Here is a 22,517-nt window from a genome sequence, read left to right as displayed (position 1 = left end):
TCAATGTGGAGTTATATACAGGGAGTACCAGTACCAGATCAATGTGCAGCTATATACAGGGAGTACCAGTACCAGATCAATGTGCAGCTATATACAGGGAGTACCAGTACCAGATCAATGTGCAGCTATATACAGGGAGTACCAGATCAATGTGGATCTATATACAGGGAGTACCAGTACCAGATCAATGTGCAGCTATATACAGGGAGTACCAGTACCAGATCAATGTGCAGCTATATACAGGGAGTACCAGATCAATGTGCAGCTATATACAGGGAGTACCAGTACCAGATCAATGTGGAGCTATATACAGGGAGTACCAGTACCAGATCAATGTGGAGCTATATACAGGGAGTACCAGTACCAGATCAATGTGCAGCTATATACAGGGAGTACCAGATCAATGTGCAGAGGTACAAGGTATTTGAGGTAGATATATACACGAAGGCAGGGTAAAGTGACTAGGCATCCAGATAGATAAAGAACAGAGGAGCAACAGCATCTGATGAGTGTAAAAGTGTGTGTGTATATTTATATATATATTTTTAAAATATATATATATATTTTTTTTTATATGTAAAAAAAAAAACACTCACTAGACTTTACATACATACACTAGACTATATACACACACCCACTAGACTAGACTTATATAGTCTAGTGTATGTATATACAGTGGCAAAAAAGTATTTAGTCAGCCACCAATTGTGCAAATTCTCCCACTTAAAAAAATGAGAGAGGCCTGTAATTTTCATCATAGGTACATTTCAACTATGACAGACAAAATGAGAAAGAAAATCCAGAAAATCACATTGTAGGATTTTTTATGAATTTATTTGCAAATTATGGTGGAAAATAAGTATTTGGTCACCTACAAACAAGCAAGATTTCTGGCTCTCACAGACCTGTAACTTCTTCTTTAAGAGGCTCCTCTGTCCTCCACTCGTTACCTGTATTAATGGCACCTGTTTGAACTTGTTATCAGTATAAAAGACACCTGTCCACAACCTCAAACAGTCACACTCCAAACTCCACTATGGCCAAGACCAAAGAGCTGTCAAAGGACACCAGAAACAAAATTGTAGACCTGCACCAGGCTGGGAAGACTGAATCTGCAATAGGTAAGCAGCTTGGTTTGAAGAAATCAACTGTGGGAGCAATTATTAGGAAATGGAAGACATACAAGACCACTGATAATCTCCCTCGATCTGGGGCTCCACGCAAGATCTCACCCCGTGGGGTCAAAATGATCACAAGAACGGTGAGCAAAAATCGCAGAACCACACGGGGGGACCTAGTGAATGACCTGCAGAGAGCTGGGACCAAAGTAACAAAGCCTACCATCAGTAACACACTACGCCGCCAGGGACTCAAATCCTGCAGTGCCAGACGTGTCCCCCTGCTTAAGCCAGTACATGTCCAGGCCCGTCTGAAGTTTGCTAGAGAGCATTTGGATGATCCAGAAGAAGATTGGGAGAATGTCATATGGTCAGATGAAACCAAAATATAACTTTTTGGTAAAAACTCAACTCGTCGTGTTTGGAGGACAAAGAATGCTGAGTTGCATCCAAAGAACACCATACCTACTGTGAAGCATGGGGGTGGAAACATCACGCTTTGGGGCTGTTTTTCTGCAAAGGGACCAGGACGACTGATCCGTGTAAAGGACAGAATGAATGGGGCCATGTATCGTGAGATTTTGAGTGAAAACCTCCTTCCATCAGCAAGGGCATTGAAGATGAAACGTGGCTGGGTCTTTCAGCATGACAATGATCCCAAACACACCGCCCGGGCAACGAAGGAGTGGCTTCGTAAGAAGCATTTCAAGGTCCTGGAGTGGCCTAGCCAGTCTCCAGATCTCAACCCCATAGAAAATCTTTGGAGGGAGTTGAAAGTCCGTGTTGCCCAGCAACAGCCCCAAAACATCACTGCTCTAGAGGAGATCTGCATGGAGGAATGGGCCAAAATACCAGCAACAGTGTGTGAAAACCTTGTGAGGACTTACAGAAAACGTTTGACCTCTGTCATTGCCAACAAACATTTAAGTCATTTAGCAGACGCTCTTATCCAGAGCGACTTACAAATTGGTGCATTCACCTTTCATACAAACGGTATATAACAAAGTATTGAGATAAACTTTTGTTATTGACCAAATACTTATTTTCCACCATAATTTGCAAATAAATTCATTAAAAATCCTACAATGTGATTTTCTGGATTTTTTCTTTCTCATTTTGTCTGTCATAGTTGAAGTGTACCTATGATGAAAATTACAGGCCTCTCTCATCTTTTTAAGTGGGAGAACTTGCACAATTGGTGGCTGACTAAATACTTTTTTGCCCCACTGTATATTAGTCTAGTGGGTGTGTGTATATAGTCTAGTGGGTGTGTATGTATGTGTGTAATATATATATATAGTCTAGTGGGTGTATGGATGTATGTAAAGTCTAGTGAGTGTGTACAGTTGAAGTCGGAAGTTTACATACATTTAGGTTGGAGTCATTAAATCTCGTTTTTCAACCACTCCACCAATTTCTTGTTAACAAACTATAGTTTTGGCAAGTCAGTTAGGACATCTACTTTGTCCATCATACAAGTAATTTTTCCAACAATTGTTTACATACAGATTATTTCACTTATAATTCACTGTATCACAATTCTAGTGGGTCAGAAGTTTACATACACTAAGTTGGCAGTGCCTTTAAACAGCTTGGAAAATTCTTAAATGATGTCATGGCTTTAGAAGCTTCTGATGGGCTAATTGACATCATTTGAGTCAATTGGAGGTGTACCTGTGGATGTATTTCAAGGCCAACCTTTAAACGCAGTGCCTCTTTGCTTGACATCATGGGAAAATCAAAAGAAATCAGCCAAGATCTAAGAAAAATAATTGTAGACCTCCACAAGTCTGATTCATCCTTGGGAGACATTTCCAAACACCTGAAGGTACCACGTTCATCTGTACAAACAATAGTACGCAAGTATAAACACCATGGGAACACGCAGCCGTCATACCGCTCAGGAAGGAGACGCGTTCTGTCTCCTAGAGATGAACGCACTTTGGTGTGAAAAGTGCAAATCAATCCCAGAACAACAGCAAAGGACCTTGTCAAGATGCTGGAGGAAACAGGTACAAAGGTATCTATATCCACAGTAAAATGAGTCCTATATCGACATAACCTGAAAGGCCGCTCAGCAAGGAAGAAGCAACTGCTCCAAAACCGCCATAAAAAAAGCCAGACTAAGGTTTGCAACTGCATATGGGGACAAAGATCATACTTTTTGAAGAAATGTCCTCTGATCTGATGTAACAAAAATAGAACTGTTTGGCCATAATGACCATTGTTATGTTTGGAGGAAAAAGGGGGAGGCTTGCAAGCCGAAGAACACCATCCCAACCGTGAAGCACAGGGGTGGCAGCATCGTGTTGTGGGGGTGCTTTGCTGCAGGAGGGACTGGTGTACTTCACAAAATAGATGGCATCATAAGGAAGGAAAATTATGTGGATATATTGAAGCAACATCTCAACATTTACATTTAAGTCATTTAGCAGGCGCTCTTATCCAGACATCAGTCAGGAAGTTAAAGCTTGGTTGCAAATGGGTCTTCCAAATGGACAATGACCCCAAGCATACTTCCAAAGTTATGGCTTAAGGACAACAAAGTAAAGGTATTGGAGTGGCACTCACTAAGCTCTGACCTCAATCCTGTAGAAAATGTGTGGGCAGAACTGAAAAAGTGTGTGCGAGCAAGGAGGGCTACAAACCTGACTCCGTTACACCAGCTCTGTCAGGAGGAATGGTCCAAAATTCACCCAACTTATTGTGGGAAGCTTGTGGAAGGCTACCCGAAACGTTTGACCCTAGTTAAACAATTTAAAGGCAATGCTACCAAATACTAATTGAGTGTATGTAAACTTCTGACCCACTGGGAATGTGATGAAAGAAATAAAAGCTGAAATAAATCGTTCTCTCTACTATTATTCTGACATTTCACATTCTTAAAATATAGTGGTGATCCTAACTGACCTAAGACAGGGAATTTTTACTCTGATTAAATGTCAGCAATTGTGAAAAACTGAGTTTAAATGTATTTGGCTAAGGTGTATGTATACTTCTCACTTCAACTGTATATAGTCTAGTGGGTGTGTGTATATACAGTCTAGTGAGTTTGCGTGGAGTCAGTGCCGATAGTTTGGGTACCATTAATTCACTATTTAGCAGTCTGGCTGTTTAGCAGTCTTATGCTTTGGGGGTAGAATCTGTCTCGGAGCCTGTTGGTCCGAGAGTGACGCTCCGGTACCGTTTGCCGGACAGTAGCAGAGTGAACAGTCTATGACTTGGGTGGCTGGACTCTGCCAATTTTTCGGGCCTTCCTCTGACACCGCGTGACAATGTGGTCCTGGATGGCAGGGAGCTTGGCCCCAGGGGTGCACTGGGCTTTTTGCACCACCATCTGTAGAGCTTTGCAGTCAAGGGGCGGTGCAGTTCCAATACCAAGCGGTGAGGCAGCCATCCAAGATGCTCTCGATGGTGCAGCTGTATACATTTTTGAGGATCTTAGGGCACATGCCAAATCTTTTCAGCCTCCTGAGGGGGAAGAGACGTGTCCTCTTCACGACTGTGCGGGTGTGTGTGGACCATGTTAAGTTCTTAGTGATGTGGATGCCAAGGAACTTGAAGCTCTCAACCCGCTCCATAACAGCCCTGTTGATGAGGATGGGGACATGCTCTCCCCTCTTTCCTCTATAGTCCACGGTCAGGTCTTTGGTCTTACTGACATTGAGGGAGAAATTGTTGTCCTGGCTCCACAGTGCTAAGTCTCTGACCTCCCTGTAGGCTGACCCATCGCCGGCGGTGATCAGGCCTTCCATCGTTGTGTCGTAAGCAAACTTGATGATAGTGTTGGAGTCATGCGCGGCCACGTAGTCGTGGGTGACCAGGGAGTACAGGAGGGGACTAAGCACACATCCCAGAGGGGCCCCTGTGTTCAGACTCAGTGTGGCGGAGGTGTTGTTGCCTACCCTCACCACCTGGGGTCGGCCCGTCAGGAAGTCCAGGATCCAGTACCAGAGGGAGGGGTTCAATCCCTGGGTCTCTAGTTTGGTGATGAGCTTGGAGGGGTTTATGGTGTTGAACGCTGAGCTGTAGTCTATGAACACCATTCTCACATAGTTATTTCCTCTCTTGTCCAGGTGGGAGAGGGCAGTGTGAAGTGCAACTGAGATTGTGTCATCTGTGGATCTGTTGGGATGGTATGTGAATTGGAGTGGGTCTAGGATGTCTGGATGATGGTGTTGATGTGTGTCATGACCAGCCTTTCAAAGCACTTCATAATTACAGATGTTAGTGCTACAGGGCGGTAGTCATTTAGGCAAGTTACCTTGGAGGTCTTGGGCACAGGGACAATGGTGATAAACTTGAAACAAACATGTTGGGATTACAGACTGGACAAGGAGAGATTGTAAATGTCTGTGAAGACACCTGCCAGCTGGTGTGTGCATGCTTTGAGAATGCGCCCTGGTATTCTGTCTGGCCTGGCGGTTTTCTGATTGTTAACCTGTTTAAACGCTTTGCTCACATTGGCCATGGAGAGCGAGACCACACAGTCCTCTGGAAAAACGCTTTCACACAAGGCGGAGTGCTATATTCCTTGAAGCGAGCATAAAATGCATTTAGCTCGTTTGGGAGTTCTGCATCGCTGGGTTTCCCTTTGTAATCCGTTATCGTCTGCAAGCCCTGCCACATACAACGAGCGTCGTAGCCGGTGTAATTTGATTCCACCTTCCTCCTATATTGTCCTTTTGCATGTTTGATGTCTCTTCGGAGGTCATAGCGGGACTTCTTGTATGCATCCGTGTCCGTTCATTGTAAGCGGTAGCTTGAGCCTTTAGCTAGATCCGTTTTTATAATCACTGTGGGGACGACAGCGTCTATGCTCCTATTGATGAAGCCCGTGACTGCTGTGGTATAGTCCTCAATGTTATGTGACACTGGGAGGAACAGGACGTAAAGATGCGGAGACAGCTAAAACAGGAAGCAGGAATGGCCACTCAGATGTTCTCTGGGTTCCCTCTTTCATCTGCTGTAAAATCTGTCTTAGAAACAGGATCAGCTTAGACCCCAATTGCATTGGACAGTGTGTGTGTGTGTGGGTGTTGGTCTGAAATGTCAAGTGAATGTGTCTGAGCGTGAGTGTGCACGGCACGGGAGAGTCAGTGTGTGTGTGTGTGTGTATACAAAACATTAGGGACACCTGCTCTTTCCATGACAGACTGACCAGGTGAAAGCTATGATCTCTTAATGACGTCACCTGTTAAATCATTCAGTGTAGATGAAGGGGGGAGACAGATTTAAGAGGGATTTTTATGCCTTGAGACAATTCAGACATGGATTGTGTATGTGCTCCATTCACATGTTGCGCAGTGGTCTAAGGCACTGCATCTCAGTGCAAGAGGGTCGAATCCAGGCTGCATCACATCTGGCCGTGATTCCGAGTCCAATAGGGTGGTGCACAATTGGCCCAGCGTCGTCCAGGTTTGGCCGGGGTAGGCCGTCATTGTAAATAAGAATTTGTTCTTAACTGACTTGCCTGTACATTGACTTACCGTACATTGACACTGTACCGGTACCCCCTGTATATAGCCCCGCTATTGGGCAACGTTAGGTAGTTGACATTAGCCTTCTACATCTGGATCTTCCATCCTCTCAGGCCAGGGGCACAATGTATTTTATGTTTGGATCAGAATCCCCGTTATAATCATTGGCCAGTACGGAGAATTAAGTAAAAAGACAAGTACAAATCCCTATCTTCATCCATGGCTAGTTTAGGAAAGGGACAATTTTAGCTAGCTAGCCACCGGAGGACAACAATACAACGAGATGCAACAACTCAATTTGTTGCATCCCCCCTCTTCTACGCTGCTGCTACTCTCTGTTATTTGCTATGCATAGTCACTTTAAAAACTCTACCTATGTGTTCATATTACCTCAATTACCTCGACACTGGTGCCCCCGCACATTGACTCTGTACTGGTACCCCCTGTATATAGCCCCGCTATTGTTATTTACAGCTGCGCTTTAATTATTTGTTATTCTTATCCCTTACCTTTTTTTTTTCTCTCTATTTTTTGTTGGTATTTCTTAACTGCATTGTTGGTTAAGGGCTTAAGGGCTTGTAAGTAAGCATTTCACTGTAAGTTGTATTCTGCGCATGTGACTAATAACATTTGATTTGACTAGTTTATTTTCCCAATAGTTTAATCACTCTGCTGTCTACTACTACTGCCTGGCCACTTGATCTGGTCTGGGCACCATTGTATGCCCAGCCTCACTTACCCTGTTTCCAAAAATAATATTGTGTGTTTGTTAGTGTGTGCTAATACGTCTGGCCCATTGACTAGCTGTGTGTGTGTATATCAGTGTCTCTCTGCATTGTGTGTGTGCTTATAATACTTACAGTAGTTATAACTTACCAAATGTAGAAAAACGTGTCTGTAAACACATCCATTATGAAAGTACAGTGTGTGTGATATCATATGTATTGTGTGCTTCCTGTGTAACAGTGTGAGGTGTCACCATGCCTCTGGTGAAGAGGAACATTGACCCGCGCCACCTGTGCCGGGGGGCGTTACCAGACGGCGTCGGCAGTGAGCTGGACTGTGTGATGAACAACACCCTCTCCTCCATCATCCGCCAGCTCAGCAGCCTGAGTACGACACGCAGAACACACAGAGCACTAACCACAGACTACGTAGAACTACATGCGCTTTCTACCGTAGTGACAACAGTGACATAACACTGTCATTGTACTATTCCCCACATATAGGTGTGTCACCTATGAGTAACATGCGTATGCTCATCATGTTATACTGTTAAATCCTCTCATAAATAACCTCATCTCATAGTCACCATGCTGCAGTGCTGTTTGACATTTTGACAAGACCTGATGATATAGTGATGTCTAAGAAGCGATTGATTTGTCAGTGTTCAGTGAAACAGGATCTGGGATAGAGGTGTCGAGGTCAAGACTGGACTCACACTGTCATCATACACCCACGGGAGGGGGGGAGGGGGGGGGGGGTACAGTATGTCATCCTGTTGAAATATTTCTAAAAAATCTATTCATCCAGACGTGTGTGTACCAGTAGTGGTGTGTGAGTAAAATCACTGGGGAAGCCAAGCCAGGGGGAAAATAACTCATATTTTCGTTGCGTTGTTTTCTCTATAACCTGTTAGTTCATATGCCTTGCCCCTGTGATATATAGGCCTAAGGCCGAGGCAATAAGAAGACAGAATCAATTCAACCACACCTTTGTTTCATCCCAAAACCGGGGAGCAACCTCTGTCCGGTGAAGTCCACAAAGCAAACAGTTACAGTACATGACCTACAGCATGGTCAAGAAAGTTCATGTTTCCAATATTTTCGGACTAATTAACAACTATTGATTTAGAACTACTGAGAGTTACTGCAAGTCTCAAAGTTAAACAGGAGCTGCCTCCACTAGTCCTGCACCATTTCAACATCATCAAATCATTTATGCTTAGTCTAATACATTGATACAACTAAAAGATGCCAAAAATGATTTCGTCCAATCAATGTAAGCTAAATATGTCGCTGTCCATGGTTCTGATTTCTGTGTGTGTGTTCGTGCAAGTAGAAAAACATGTTGACACCCTACTTGTAGAGACATCTAATCCTCCTCTCTTTCATGTTGATGAAACGGTCTATGACGGTACACTCTTTTATTTGTTGTTGTCATAGGCTACCTGGCTAAAATGCTTGGACGTTAGCCTAGCTTCCTTTCATGGGCAACGTTAGCTAGTTGACATTAGCCGTCTACATCTGGAACGTCCATCCTCTCAGGCCAGGGGCACAATGTATTTTATGTTTGGATCAGAATCCCCGTTATAATCATTGGCCAGTACGGAGAATTAAGTAAAAAGACAAGTACAAATCCCTATCTTCATCCATGGCTAATTTAGGAAAAGGCCAATTTTAGCTAGCTAGCCACCGGTGGACAACAATACAACGAGATGCAACAATTCAGGTTGTTTCTATCAAAGACGTATTTCTCTGTGATAGGAGTGAAACCAAATCCCTTGACACTTTTTTTTTTTGGTCCGAGAGGACCATTCACTGTTTAGCTCAACGCTCATTGGCTATTATCTTGTTTATTTTTTATCAAGGGAGGCCAAATGCTCGCTGGCTTCCTTTGCATTCAGTGCTATGAGCAGCAACAATGTCATACTCTTTATGACCAGACGGAATCAGATAGATGGCCTACACATACGGAGACAGAGGGGCGCTGTTTCGCTCGCTTGGATGCTTTCTCTGAAAACTATGAAAACACAGAGATGAAAGATACTTTTTTATTATTTACTTGTTTTTGTCAATTTTGGCTTCACTTGGCATCCTTTAACACACACCCCTGGTGTGTGCTGTAATAAAACAGCATTAAACAGAGTTACTATGACTTAAGGTGTTATTGCCTGAATAGCCCTGCTGCCCCCATGACAGCACCCATATAATGTCCTGTGAAATATTTAGAGATGTACCTCTCTTATACCCAGTATCCAACTACCCTCTGGCTCTCTCTCTCAACTCTCCTTTATTGCTTTATTCGTCTTGCTCATACTCTGCCCCCCCCCCCCTCAATTTTAATTCCATTTAATTTAAGGGCTTTATTGACATGGGAAACATATGTTTACATTGTCAAAGCAAGTGAAATAAACAATAAAAAATGTTACAGTAAACATTACACTCACAAAAGTTCCAAAATAATAAAGACATTTCAAATGGCATATTATGTGCAAATAGTACAAAAGGGAAAATATATAAACATAAATATGGGTTGTATTTACAATGGTGTTTGTTCTTCTCTGGTTGCACTTTTCTTGTGGCAACAGGTCACAAATATTGCTGCTGTGATGGCACACTGGTATTTCACCCAATAGATATGGGAGTTTGTGTAATCTGATGGATATATTTATCTCTAAGATGTATCTAACATTTGGCAGGAGGTTAGGAAGTGAAATTCAGTTTCCACCTCATTTTGTGGGCGGTGTGCATATAGGCAGACCTGGCTCTCAAGAGAAGACAGGCTATGGCGGCCTTTCTCAATAGCAAGGCTATGCTTACTTAGTCTGTACATAGTCAAAGCTTTCCTTAAGTTTGGGTCAGTCACAGTGGTCAGGTATCCTCTCTCACTTACTCTTTCTCTGTCATTGCAGTTTAGCATTTTTTGGGATGACTCATGTACTGGAGGCAGCTAAGCAGAGTGATAACTAGCTGGCACAGCCACAAAGTCATATTTGAACGTGCTAACCCTAATTAGTGGCGCAGCGGTCTAAGGGACTGCATCGCAGTGCAAGAGGCGTCACTACAGTCCCTGGTTCGAATCCAGGCTGTATCATATCTGGCCGGCATTGGGAGTCCCATAGGGCAGCGCACAATTTTATTTTTTATTTAACCTTTATTTAACTAGGCAAGTCAGTTAAGAACACATTCTTATTTTCAATGACGGCCTAGGAACAGTGGGTTAACTGCCTTGTTCAGGGGCAGAACGACAGATTTTTACCTTGGGGATTCGATCTTGCAACCTTTCGGTTACTAGTCCAACGCTCTAACCACTAGGCTACCTGCCGCCCCAGTATATATCGAGATTTATCCATTGGACCAGCGTTGGCCGGGGTAGGCCGTCATTGTAAATAAGAATTTGTTCTTAACTGACTTGCCTAGTTAAATTTAAAAATAAATGAAGACCAAAAGGCAAAATGTTTTCAATTTTTTACAATTTAGCCAATTTTGACTTTGCAGCTGGCCCATCTAGCGGAAATCGCTCAGTTCTGCCTCCAGGACAAGACTCATCCAATAAACATCTCTGCCATTGTGATTGTTCCTGTGGTGGGAGTGGGCCTTTCAGCAGCAGCTGTGTGGGTTAAATATAAACAAAAAGGGAGTCTAATCTAGAGCCCTGTCCCTGCCCAAATCTGTCCAGGTTAAGCAGATCATTCATTATTAAGCAAGTGAGGAGTTTCTTTATGGGGGGCAATGAGAGTGTTGAATTTAGTCAAGATAACCATGAATTGCTATTTTGATACGTGAGGCTGATTTGATCTAATAGAAGATTGGTAATGCTTAGGTTGTTACTAATGTACTGATAAGTGTGATGCACGTGACATCCCGGCAACTTTGAGAAAGAACACTTTATATCGGAGTTCTCCCTGTTGAAATGTGATATGGTATATGCATAATCATGAGGCTAGCATAGCATCTCACACTCCATTGAACACAGGCAGTTGACATCAACACCCCTCATAGAATATTCATTTTTTAAATTTTTATATATAACGAGATTTATCCACCAATCCAAAAAGGACTAGGCAGGAGATTGACAACCCGCTGTTCCGCTCTGTGGACAACTAATTCCATTGTTAGGGCGGAGGCATACAGATGTAGGATCTTCATTTGAGCCATTTTTCTACAGCAGGAAAATAAACCTGCAGGAACAGGAAATGTGAAGTATTATATGGATTATAATTAATAGACATTTTTGTAGGGGTTAATACATTTTACGTAAGGGAAAATCAAGTCTGAAATTTCAAAGTGGAAATTACGAACTTCAGAGGCCTTTTTAAACCTCAAATATACTACAAGTTTTACAATTCTTGCATTGCAGGAAGGTTCTCCTGCAACAGGGTGAGCAAATGAAGATCCTATGTCTATAAGCATCTCGTCATTATATCCATATCTCTTGTATAAATGACTGGGCACAAAGGCCTGGAGAGCCTGAACTAGGGACAGGAGCTGTGTGTTTGTGAGTACGTATGCGTGTGCTTATGTTGATGCAGTAGGTCCTGTGTGTGTGTGTGAGAGACAATGTCAGAACCATAGAGGGATCGGACCTCAACATTCTGAACCTCCTTTTCTTCCTCTAAATATTTGTCCAGTGGTCATCCTGTGCGTGCGTGGGTGTGTGGGTGTGTGCGTGCGTGTGTGTGTGCGTGCCTCTGACACAAAAGTTAGTGTGAAACATTTTGACACCTGATCTAAACAGATGTTCTCTTGCAAAGATTGATTGTTTGTATTTTTCCTCTAGGACCTCACATGACAGTGATGCCCTGGTCTATTTGTGAGTTCAGTTTGTTAATAGAAGAATGGTAGAAATGTGCCTTTCGATAGTCCCGTTCATCAAGTCCATCTCAATGGATTGCTCCTACCAGTCAGGCTTTAATGTAATTGCTGTCTTTAACAATGGCTGTATCTCCCGTTGTCTGGTTGTTGCTTAGTCCTGTTAATATCTGCCTACTGTTGTCATAAACAGAACAGTTGCTCTATTTCCTCAAAGTGTGCTGCATACTGTATGCATAATTTAGTACACCAGAATGTCATGTTAACCACATACGATCCATCTGTCTACTCTTGTACTGCAGGTAAACATGCGGAGGACATCTTTGGGGAGCTGTTCAACGAGGCCAACACGTTCTACCTGAGAGCCAACTCCCTGCAGGACCGCATCGACCGTCTGGCTGTCAAGGTCACCCAGCTGGACTCCACTGTGGAGGAAGGTGAGACAGGGGTTAGAGGTCACAAGAAATAGGAAGTGGTGTCAATACTGGTTGCCACAGTGATGTGAGGTCCTTTGCATTAGTGAGTTAAGTCAGGTGTGGAAAAAGTGCTGAAACTGAGGATGTACAATGCATTCGGAAAGTGTTCAGACCCCTTGACTTTTTCCACATTTTGTTTCATTGCAGCCGTATTCGAAAATATATTCAATAATTTTTTCCACCCTCATGAATCTACACACAATACCCCATAATGACAAAACAAAAACAGGTTTTTAGAAATATTACATTTACATAAGTATTCAGACCTTTTACTCAATACTTTGTTGAAGCACCTTTGGCAGCGATTACAGCCTCAAGTCTTTGTGGGTGTGACGCTACAAGCTTGGCACACCTGTATTTTGGAATTTTCTCCCATTCTTCTCTGCAGATCCTCTCAAGCTCTGTCAGGTTGGATGGGGAGCGTCGCTACACAGCTATTTTCAGGTCTCTCCTGAAATGATCAATCTGGTTCAAGTCCGGGCTTTGGCTGGGCCACTCAAGGACATTCAGAGACTTGTCCCAAAGCCACTCCTGCGTTGTCTTGGCTTTACTTAGGATCGTTGTCCTGTTGGAAGGTGAACCTTCGACCCAGTCTGAGGTCCTGACCGCTCTGGAGCAGGTTTTCATCAAGGATCTCTCTGTACTTTGCTCCGTTCATCTTTCCATCGATCCTGACTAGTCTCCCAATCCCTGCCACTGAAAAATATCCCCACAGCATGATGCTGCCACCACCATGCTTCATCGTAGGTATGGTGCCAGGTTTCCTCCTTTGCATTCAGGCCAAAGAGTTCAATCTTGGTTTCATCAGACCAGAGAATCTTATTTCTCATGGTCTCAGTCCTTTAGGTGCTTTTTGGCAAACTCCAAGCGGGCTGTCGTGTGTCTTTTACTGAGGAGTGGCTTCCGTCTTGCCACTCTACAATAAAGGCCTGATTGGTGGAGTGATGCATAGATGGGAGAATCTTCCAGAAGGACAACCATCTCCACAGAGGAACTCTGGATCTCTGTCAGAATGACCATCGGGTTCTTGGTCACCTCCCTGTCCAAGGCCCTTCTCCCCTGATTGCTCAGTTTGGCCAGGAAGCCAGCTCTAGGAAGAGTCTTGGTGGTTCCAAACTTCTTTCATTGAAGAATGATGGAGGCCACTGTGTTCTTGGATACCTTCAATGCTGCAGAAGTTTTTTGGTACCCTTTCCGAGATCTGTGCCTTGACGTAATCCTGTCTCGGAGCTCTACAGACAATTCGTTCGACCTCATGGCTTGGTTTTTGCTCTGACATGCACTGTCAACTGTGGGGCCTTATATAGACAGGTGTGTGCCTTTCCAAATAATTTCCAATCAATTGAATTTACCACAGGTGGACTCCAATCAAGTTGTAGGATGATCAACGGAAACAGGATTCACCTGAGCTCGATTTCGAGTCTCATAGCAAAGGGTCTGAATACTAATGTAAATAAGGTCTTTCTGTTTCTACATTTTTAATACAAAAATGTATAAAAACCTGTTTTCACTGTCATTATGGGGTATTGTGTGTGGATTCATGAGAATTAAAAAAAAATCTATTTTAGAGTTAGGCTGTAATGTAACAAATGTGGAAAACGGGAAGGAATCAGAATACTTTACGAATTCACCTTAGAAATACTTTTCTCACACCCTGTCTGTCCCCCTCTCTTTTCTCCCATATCTCCCTCTCCCTCACCCTCTCTTTCTCTTGGTCCTTATCTCTCTGTTTGACCTCCCTCCCACCTCTTTCTCATGTTTGTTATTTCGCACTCTTTTTCTCCCTGTTTGTCCTCTCTCTCTGTCCTCAGTCTCTCTGCAGGACATTAACATGAAGAAGGCATTTAAGAGCAGTACCGCCCAGGACCAGCAGGTGGTGTCCACGAGGAGCGTTCCCATCCCTGTCAAGGAGATGTACAACCTGAGTGATAAACCTCCACCTCTCAACATCCTCTCCAAATATAGGTGGGTTATCTCCCCCTCCATTTCTATGATCTGGCTAACCTCTCTACTACCCAGGGCAGTGCAAACCCAGAGTCAAATACCTCACCAGATCTGTCTAACCTCTCTACTACCCAGGGCAGTGTAAACCCAGAGTTAAATACCTCACCAGATCTGTCTAACCTCTACTACCCAGGGCAGTGTAAACCCAGAGTTAAATACCTCACCAGACCTGTCTAACCTATCTACTACCCAGGGCAGTGTAAACCTAGAGTTAAATACCTCACCAGACCTGTCTAACCTCTCTACTACCCAGGGCAGTGTAAACCCAGAGTCAAATACCTCACCAGATCTGTCTAACCTCTCTACTACCCAGGGCAGTGTAAACCCAGAGTCAAATACCTCACCAGACCTGTCTAACCTCTCTACTACCCAGGGCAGTGTAAACCCAGAGTCAAATACCTCACCAGACCTGTCTAACCTCTCTACTACCCAGGGCAGTGCAAACCCAGAGTTAAATACCTCACCAGACCTGTCTTACCTCTCTACTACCCAGGGCAGTGTAAACCCAGAGTCAAATACCTCACCAGATCTGTCTAACCTCTCTACTACCCAGGGCAGTGTAAACCCAGAGTCAAATACCTCACCAGACCTGTCTAACCTCTCTACTACCCAGGGCAGTGCAAACCCAGAGTTAAATACCTCACCAGACCTGTCTTACCTCTCTACTACCCAGGGCAGTGTAAACCCAGAGTCAAATACCTCACCAGATCTGTCTAACCTCTCTACTACCCAGGGCAGTGCAAACCCAGAGTCAAATACCTCACCAGATCTGTCTAACCTCTCTACTACCCAGGGCAGTGTAAACCCAGAGTCAAATACCTCACCAGATCTGTCTAACCTCTCTACTACCCAGGGCAGTGTAAACCCAGAGTTAAATACCTCACCAGATCTGTCTAACCTCTACTACCCAGGGCAGTGTAAACCCAGAGTTAAATACCTCACCAGACCTGTCTAACCTCTCTACTACCCAGGGCAGTGTAAACCCAGAGTCAAATACCTCACCAGATCTGTCTAACCTCTCTACTACCCAGGGCAGTGTAAACCCAGAGTCAAATACCTCACCAGACCTGTCTAACCTCTCTACTACCCAGGGCAGTGTAAACCCAGAGTTAAATACCTCACCAGACCTGTCTAACCTCTCTACTACCCAGGGCAGTGTAAACCCAGAGTCAAATACCTCACCAGACCTGTCTTACCTCTCTACTACCCAGGGCAGTGTAAACCCAGAGTCAAATACCTCACCAGATCTGTCTAACCTCTCTACTACCCAGGGCAGTGCAAACCCAGAGTTAAATACCTCACCAGACCTGTCTAACCTCTCTACTACCCAGGGCAGTGCAAACCCAGAGTTAAATACCTCACCAGACCTGTCTAACCTCTCTACTACACAGGGCAGTGTAAACCCAGAGTTAAATACCTCACCAGATCTGTCTAACCTCTCTACTACCCAGGGCAGTGTAAACCCAGAGTTAAATACCTCACCAGATCTGTCTAACCTCTCTACTACCCAGGGCAGTGTAAACCCAGAGTCAAATACCTCACCAGACCTGTCTAACCTCTCTACTACCCAGGGCAGTGTAAACCACAGGAGGCTGCTGGGGGGAGGACGGGTCATAATAATGGCCGGAACAGAGCAAATGGAATTGCATCAACACCTTCAAACCATGTGTTTGATGAATTAGAAACCCCTCCACTGATTCCGTTCCAGTCATTACCATGAGCCCGCTCTCCCCAACCTCCTGTGGCGTAAACCCAGAGTCTCATAATGGAATGTTGTGGACTTCATTTCCCATAAACCCTGAGCCGTGTTTGCCCTTTGACCCTGTAGGGATGACCACAAGGAGGGGCTGAAGTTCTACACTGACCCCTCCTACTTCTTCGACCTGTGGAGAGAAACAATGCTGCAGGACACAGAGGACAAGAGGAAGGAGAAGAGGAAGAACAAAGTAAAGTCTAAAGTCCTCTATCTTTCTTTCTTTGTATCTCTTCCTTCTCTTTCTCCACTAATATGTCTCTCCTCCCAGGAGCAGAAGCGTTGTGTGGACGGGACGTTGCAGAGGGAGGTGAAGAAGGTGCGTAAGGCTCGGAACCGTCGTCAGGAGTGGAATATGTTGGCCCTGGATAAGGAGCTGAGGCCTGACCACCGCCACACACACTCGCTCCACCAGGGGCCCACCTCCGAGGGATCCCTGTCCCCTGAGATGAGGTCAGTCATCCCACACATACATACATATGATGAGATGAGGTCAGTCATCACACACGTACATACATATGATGAGATGAGGTCAGTCATCACACACGTACATACATATGATGAGATGAGGTCAGTCATCACACACATACATACATATGATGAGATGAGGTCAGTCATCACACACATACATACATATGATGAGATGAGGTCAGTCATTACATTTACATTTAAGTCATTTAGCAGACGCTCTTATCCAGAGCGTTAAGGTCAGTCATCACACACATACATACATATGATGAGATGAGGTCAGTCATCACACACGTACATACATATGATGAGATGAGGTCAGTCATCACACACGTACATACATATGATGAGATGAGGTCAGTCATCACACACATACATACATATGATGAGATGAGGTCAGTCATCACACACGTACATACATATGATGAGATGAGGTCAGTCATCACACACGTACATACATATGATGAGATGAGGTCAGTCATCACACACATACATACATATGATGAGATGAGGTCAGTCATCACACACATACATACATATGATGAGATGAGGTCAGTCATCACACACGTACATACATATGATGAGATGAGGTCAGTCATCACACACGTACATACATATGATGAGATGAGGTCAGTCATCACACACGTACATACATATGATGAGATGAGGCCAATGAAAAGTTTACACATGAACACATTTGCATTATAACATAATGTATGAATTGTAAAAAGGTATGGAATAATTACTTTTCTGTATAGATGATTACCCACTTAATAAGGTGTTTCCCCAGTGCTGTGCTAGTTTAGTCTCCCTCTGCTGTGCAGGGAGAATTTAGTCCTCTTACTCCCCCTGCTGGCCATGCTGTAACGTTTTCTCTCTTCTAGGGGTCTTGGGCCTGATCACATGGACCACCACCAACACCACTACCCTAACTCAACCAACCATGCTGGTCACGCCTACACATACTCCGGCCCACCCCCGAGTCTCCTGGCTGCTCAGCTGGCTGCCCAGGGACATGCCACTCTGGACAAGGACTATAGGGGAGCCACCCTGGGTCGCCCCCATGATGCTCCACCCCCTCCGCCACCCACTGAGAACATGAACGGATCTCTGCCACCTGTGGACTACAGGTCAGCAAGTGCACAGACACACACATACATAAACACCCTGGCAGACAGATGTGTAAATGCACACTCAAATAAACATTAAAACGTGCACACAGACAAAACCATGTGCACTCTTTTGTTGTCACTCTAAGATTTGGGTGAGTCTTGTGTCAGGGGAAATCTGATCTGATGACGAACAACAGGCTTAATTCTCTGGGATTAAGCTTTAGGGTTATACTGTCACCCATACAAACCGAGTACAGCCCTGGTGCACTCAACTGCCTTGGTCTTGGCACGACTCCCCTATAAACTCTGTGCAAATAATGGCATCCTGTTATTCATTCTTCTTCAGTTGTCAGAGGATGTTAGTATGACATCGCTAGAAGTGAGATGTTTTTGTGGAGAGGCAGATAAACAAGATACTCTCTATTTCTGAAATGGTTATGATGATTAATACAGTATAATGCTTCATGCCCACGGTCTCACTTTGTCCCTTCTCTCTTCTCTTTCTCTCTCTCGCTCTCTTCCTCTCTACCTTCTCCCCCTCTCTCATTCAGTATGATGGAAGGATATGGAAACGGCCCTCCTCCCACTCTTCTCATGCCATCAGCACAATCTGCCTTTGCCACCCCCCCCGGAGGACCACTTCCTCCTCCAGGGCCAGTGGGATCAGCCGGTGGCTATGCCCCGACCCCACCACCACTCACTGGGTCTCTGATGGCTCCACCTCCCCCTATACCTCCGCCCCCTCCTCCAGGCTCCTCCTACTCTACCACTCCCAAGATGTCCTCCGTGCCCCACATTGCCCAGCCTGTTAATGATGCTCGTAGTGATCTGCTGGCTGCCATACGCATGGGTAAGAGTGTGTATCTCCATCTAATCCTCTGTGTCTCTGTGGCAGGGGTATTCTGTCTGTCTGTCTGGTCTGGTCTAGTCTGGACTGGTCTGGACTGGACTGGTACGTTTTGCATCGCCTGGTGCCCTGGGTGGGTGGATATTTCCCTTTTGGACCAATGGAATGGCCTAAAATTAGCAAACTGAGCTCACCCGGGGCCCCGGGCCGTGCCTTTTCTGACTGACTGACTGGCTTACTGACTGACTAACTGTCTCTCTCCCTGGCTGTAGGTATCTAGTTGAAGTGTATCTAACTGTCTCTCTCCCTGGCTGTAGGTATCTAGTTGAAGTGTATCTAACTGTCTCTCTCCCTGGCTGTAGGTATCTAGTTGAAGTGTATCTAACTGTCTCTCTCCCTGGCTGTAGGTATCTAGTTGAAGTGTGTCTAACTGTCTCTCTCCCTGGCTGTAGGTATCTAGTTGAAGTGTATCTAACTGTCTCTCTCCCTGGCTGTAGGTATCCAGTTGAAGTGTGTCTAACTGTCTCTCTCCCTGGCTGTAGGTATCTAGTTGAAGTGTGTCTAACTGTCTCTCTCCCTGGCTGTAGGTATCTAGTTGAAGTGTATCTAACTGTCTCTCTCCCTGGCTGTAGGTATCTAGTTGAAGTGTGTCTAACTGTCTCTCTCCCTGGCTGTAGGTATCTAGTTGAAGTGTATCTAACTGTCTCTCTCCCTGGCTGTAGGTATCCAGTTGAAGTGTGTCTAACTGTCTCTCTCCCTGGCTGTAGGTATCTAGTTGAAGTGTGTCTAACTGTCTCTCTCCCTGGCTGTAGGTATCTAGTTGAAGTGTATCTAACTGTCTCTCTCCCTGGCTGTAGGTATCTAGTTGAAGTGTGTCTAACTGTCTCTCTCCCTGGCTGTAGGTATCTAGTTGAAGTGTGTCTAACTGTCTCTCTCCCTGGCTGTAGGTATCTAGTTGAAGTGTATCTAACTGTCTCTCTCCCTGGCTGTAGGTATCTAGTTAAAGTGTATCTAACTGTCTCTCTCCCTGGCTGTAGGTATCTAGTTGAAGTGTATCTAACTGTCTCTCTCCCTGGCTGTAGGTATCTAGTTGAAGTGTGTCTAACTGTCTCTCTCCCTGGCTGTAGGTATCTAGTTGAAGTGTATCTAACTGTCTCTCTCCCTGGCTGTAGGTATCTAGTTGAAGTGTGTCTAACTGTCTCTCTCCCTGGCTGTAGGTATCTAGTTGAAGTGTATCTAACTGTCTCTCTCCCTGGCTGTAGGTATCCAGTTGAAGTGTGTCTAACTGTCTCTCTCCCTGGCTGTAGGTATCTAGTTGAAGTGTGTCTAACTGTCTCTCTCCCTGGCTGTAGGTATCTAGTTGAAGTGTATCTAACTGTCTCTCTCCCTGGCTGTAGGTATCTAGTTGAAGTGTGTCTAACTGTCTCTCTCCCTGGCTGTAGGTATCTAGTTGAAGTGTATCTAACTGTCTCTCTCCCTGGCTGTAGGTATCCAGTTGAAGTGTGTCTAACTGTCTCTCTCCCTGGCTGTAGGTATCTAGTTGAAGTGTGTCTAACTGTCTCTCTCCCTGGCTGTAGGTATCTAGTTGAAGTGTATCTAACTGTCTCTCTCCCTGGCTGTAGGTATCTAGTTGAAGTGTGTCTAACTGTCTCTCTCCCTGGCTGTAGGTATCTAGTTGAAGTGTGTCTAACTGTCTCTCTCCCTGGCTGTAGGTATCTAGTTGAAGTGTATCTAACTGTCTCTCTCCCTGGCTGTAGGTATCTAGTTAAAGTGTATCTAACTGTCTCTCTCCCTGGCTGTAGGTATCTAGTTGAAGTGTATCTAACTGTCTCTCTCCCTGGCTGTAGGTATCTAGTTGAAGTGTGTCTAACTGTCTCTCTCCCTGGCTGTAGGTATCTAGTTGAAGTGTGTCTAACTGTCTCTCTCCCTGGCTGTAGGTATCTAGTTGAAGTGTATCTAACTGTCTCTCTCCCTGGCTGTAGGTATCTAGTTGAAGTGTATCTAACTGTCTCTCTCCCTGGCTGTAGGTATCTAGTTGAAGTGTATCTAACTGTCTCTCTCCCTGGCTGTAGGTATCTAGTTGAAGTGTATCTAACTGTCTCTCTCCCTGGCTGTAGGTATCTAGTTGAAGTGTATCTAACTGTCTCTCTCCCTGGCTGTAGGTATCCAGTTGAAGTGTATCTAACTGTCTCTCTCCCTGGCTGTAGGTATCTAGTTGAAGTGTGTCTAACTGTCTCTCTCCCTGGCTGTAGGTATCTAGTTGAAGTGTATCTAACTGTCTCTCTCCCTGGCTGTAGGTATCTAGTTGAAGTGTATCTAACTGTCTCTCTCCCTGGCTGTAGGTATCTAGTTGAAGTGTATCTAACTGTCTCTCTCCCTGGCTGTAGGTATCTAGTTGAAGTGTGTCTAACTGTCTCTCTCCCTGGCTGTAGGTATCTAGTTGAAGTGTATCTAACTGTCTCTCTCCCTGGCTGTAGGTATCTAGTTGAAGTGTATCTAACTGTCTCTCTCCCTGGCTGTAGGTATCTAGTTGAAGTGTGTCTAACTGTCTCTCTCCCTGGCTGTAGGTATCTAGTTGAAGTGTGTCTAACTGTCTCTCTCCCTGGCTGTAGGTATCCAGTTGAAGTGTGTCTAACTGTCTCTCTCCCTGGCTGTAGGTATCTAGTTGAAGTGTGTCTAACTGTCTCTCTCCCTGGCTGTAGGTATCTAGTTGAAGTGTGTCTAACTGTCTCTCTCCCTGGCTGTAGGTATCTAGTTGAAGTGTGTCTAACTGTCTCTCTCCCTGGCTGTAGGTATCTAGTTGAAGTGTATCTAACTGTCTCTCTCCCTGGCTGTAGGTATCTAGTTGAAGTGTATCTAACTGTCTCTCTCCCTGGCTGTAGGTATCTAGTTGAAGTGTGTCTAACTGTCTCTCTCCCTGGCTGTAGGTATCTAGTTGAAGTGTGTCTAACTGTCTCTCTCCCTGGCTGTAGGTATCTAGTTGAAGTGTGTCTAACTGTCTCTCTCCCTGGCTGTAGGTATCTAGTTGAAGTGTGTCTAACTGTCTCTCTCCCTGGCTGTAGGTATCTAGTTGAAGTGTGTCTAACTGTCTCTCTCCCTGGCTGTAGGTATCTAGTTGAAGTGTGTCTAACTGTCTCTCTCCCTGGCTGTAGGTATCTAGTTGAAGTGTATCTAACTGTCTCTCTCCCTGGCTGTAGGTATCTAGTTGAAGTGTATCTAACTGTCTCTCTCCCTGGCTGTAGGTATCTAGTTGAAGTGTATCTAACTGTCTCTCTCCCTGGCTGTAGGTATCCAGTTGAAGTGTATCTAACTGTCTCTCTCCCTGGCTGTAGGTATCTAGTTGAAGTGTGTCTAACTGTCTCTCTCCCTGGCTGTAGGTATCTAGTTGAAGTGTATCTAACTGTCTCTCTCCCTGGCTGTAGGTATCTAGTTGAAGTGTATCTAACTGTCTCTCTCCCTGGCTGTAGGTATCTAGTTGAAGTGTATCTAACTGTCTCTCTCCCTGGCTGTAGGTATCTAGTTGAAGTGTGTCTAACTGTCTCTCTCCCTGGCTGTAGGTATCTAGTTGAAGTGTGTCTAACTGTCTCTCTCCCTGGCTGTAGGTATCTAGTTGAAGTGTGTCTAACTGTCTCTCTCCCTGGCTGTAGGTATCTAGTTGAAGTGTGTCTAACTGTCTCTCTCCCTGGCTGTAGGTATCTAGTTGAAGTGTATCTAACTGTCTCTCT

General features: G+C 44.7%; 1 protein-coding gene across 6 annotated transcripts in view; it reads left to right on the top strand.

The window, feature by feature from the left end:
- Positions 1 to 22,517, top strand: part of wasf3b (WASP family member 3b) — a 29,707-nt gene that overhangs the window by 3,503 nt on the left and 3,687 nt on the right. For 4 of the 6 annotated variants that reach the window (XM_071414552.1, XM_071414549.1, XM_071414550.1 and 1 more), the window contains 8 exons: positions 7,565 to 7,711; positions 12,101 to 12,133; positions 12,435 to 12,569; positions 14,420 to 14,573; positions 16,441 to 16,558; positions 16,637 to 16,818; positions 17,718 to 17,963; positions 18,497 to 18,795. In XM_071414552.1, coding sequence (XP_071270653.1) covers positions 7,579 to 7,711; positions 12,101 to 12,133; positions 12,435 to 12,569; positions 14,420 to 14,573; positions 16,441 to 16,558; positions 16,637 to 16,818; positions 17,718 to 17,963; positions 18,497 to 18,795 — 1,300 coding nt within the window. In that variant the 5' untranslated portion in view covers positions 7,565 to 7,578. The remainder of the gene's footprint in view (positions 1 to 7,564; positions 7,712 to 12,100; positions 12,134 to 12,434; positions 12,570 to 14,419; positions 14,574 to 16,440; positions 16,559 to 16,636; positions 16,819 to 17,717; positions 17,964 to 18,496; positions 18,796 to 22,517) is intronic. The other 2 variants (XM_071414554.1, XM_071414553.1) reach the window with 1 other exon arrangement.

This window comes from Salvelinus alpinus, chromosome 8 (assembly GCF_045679555.1).
Source record: "Salvelinus alpinus chromosome 8, SLU_Salpinus.1, whole genome shotgun sequence".
NCBI lineage: Eukaryota > Metazoa > Chordata > Actinopteri > Salmoniformes > Salmonidae > Salvelinus > Salvelinus alpinus.
Note: the sequence above shows the minus strand (reverse complement) of the source record. Positions and strands in the feature narration are given on the sequence as shown.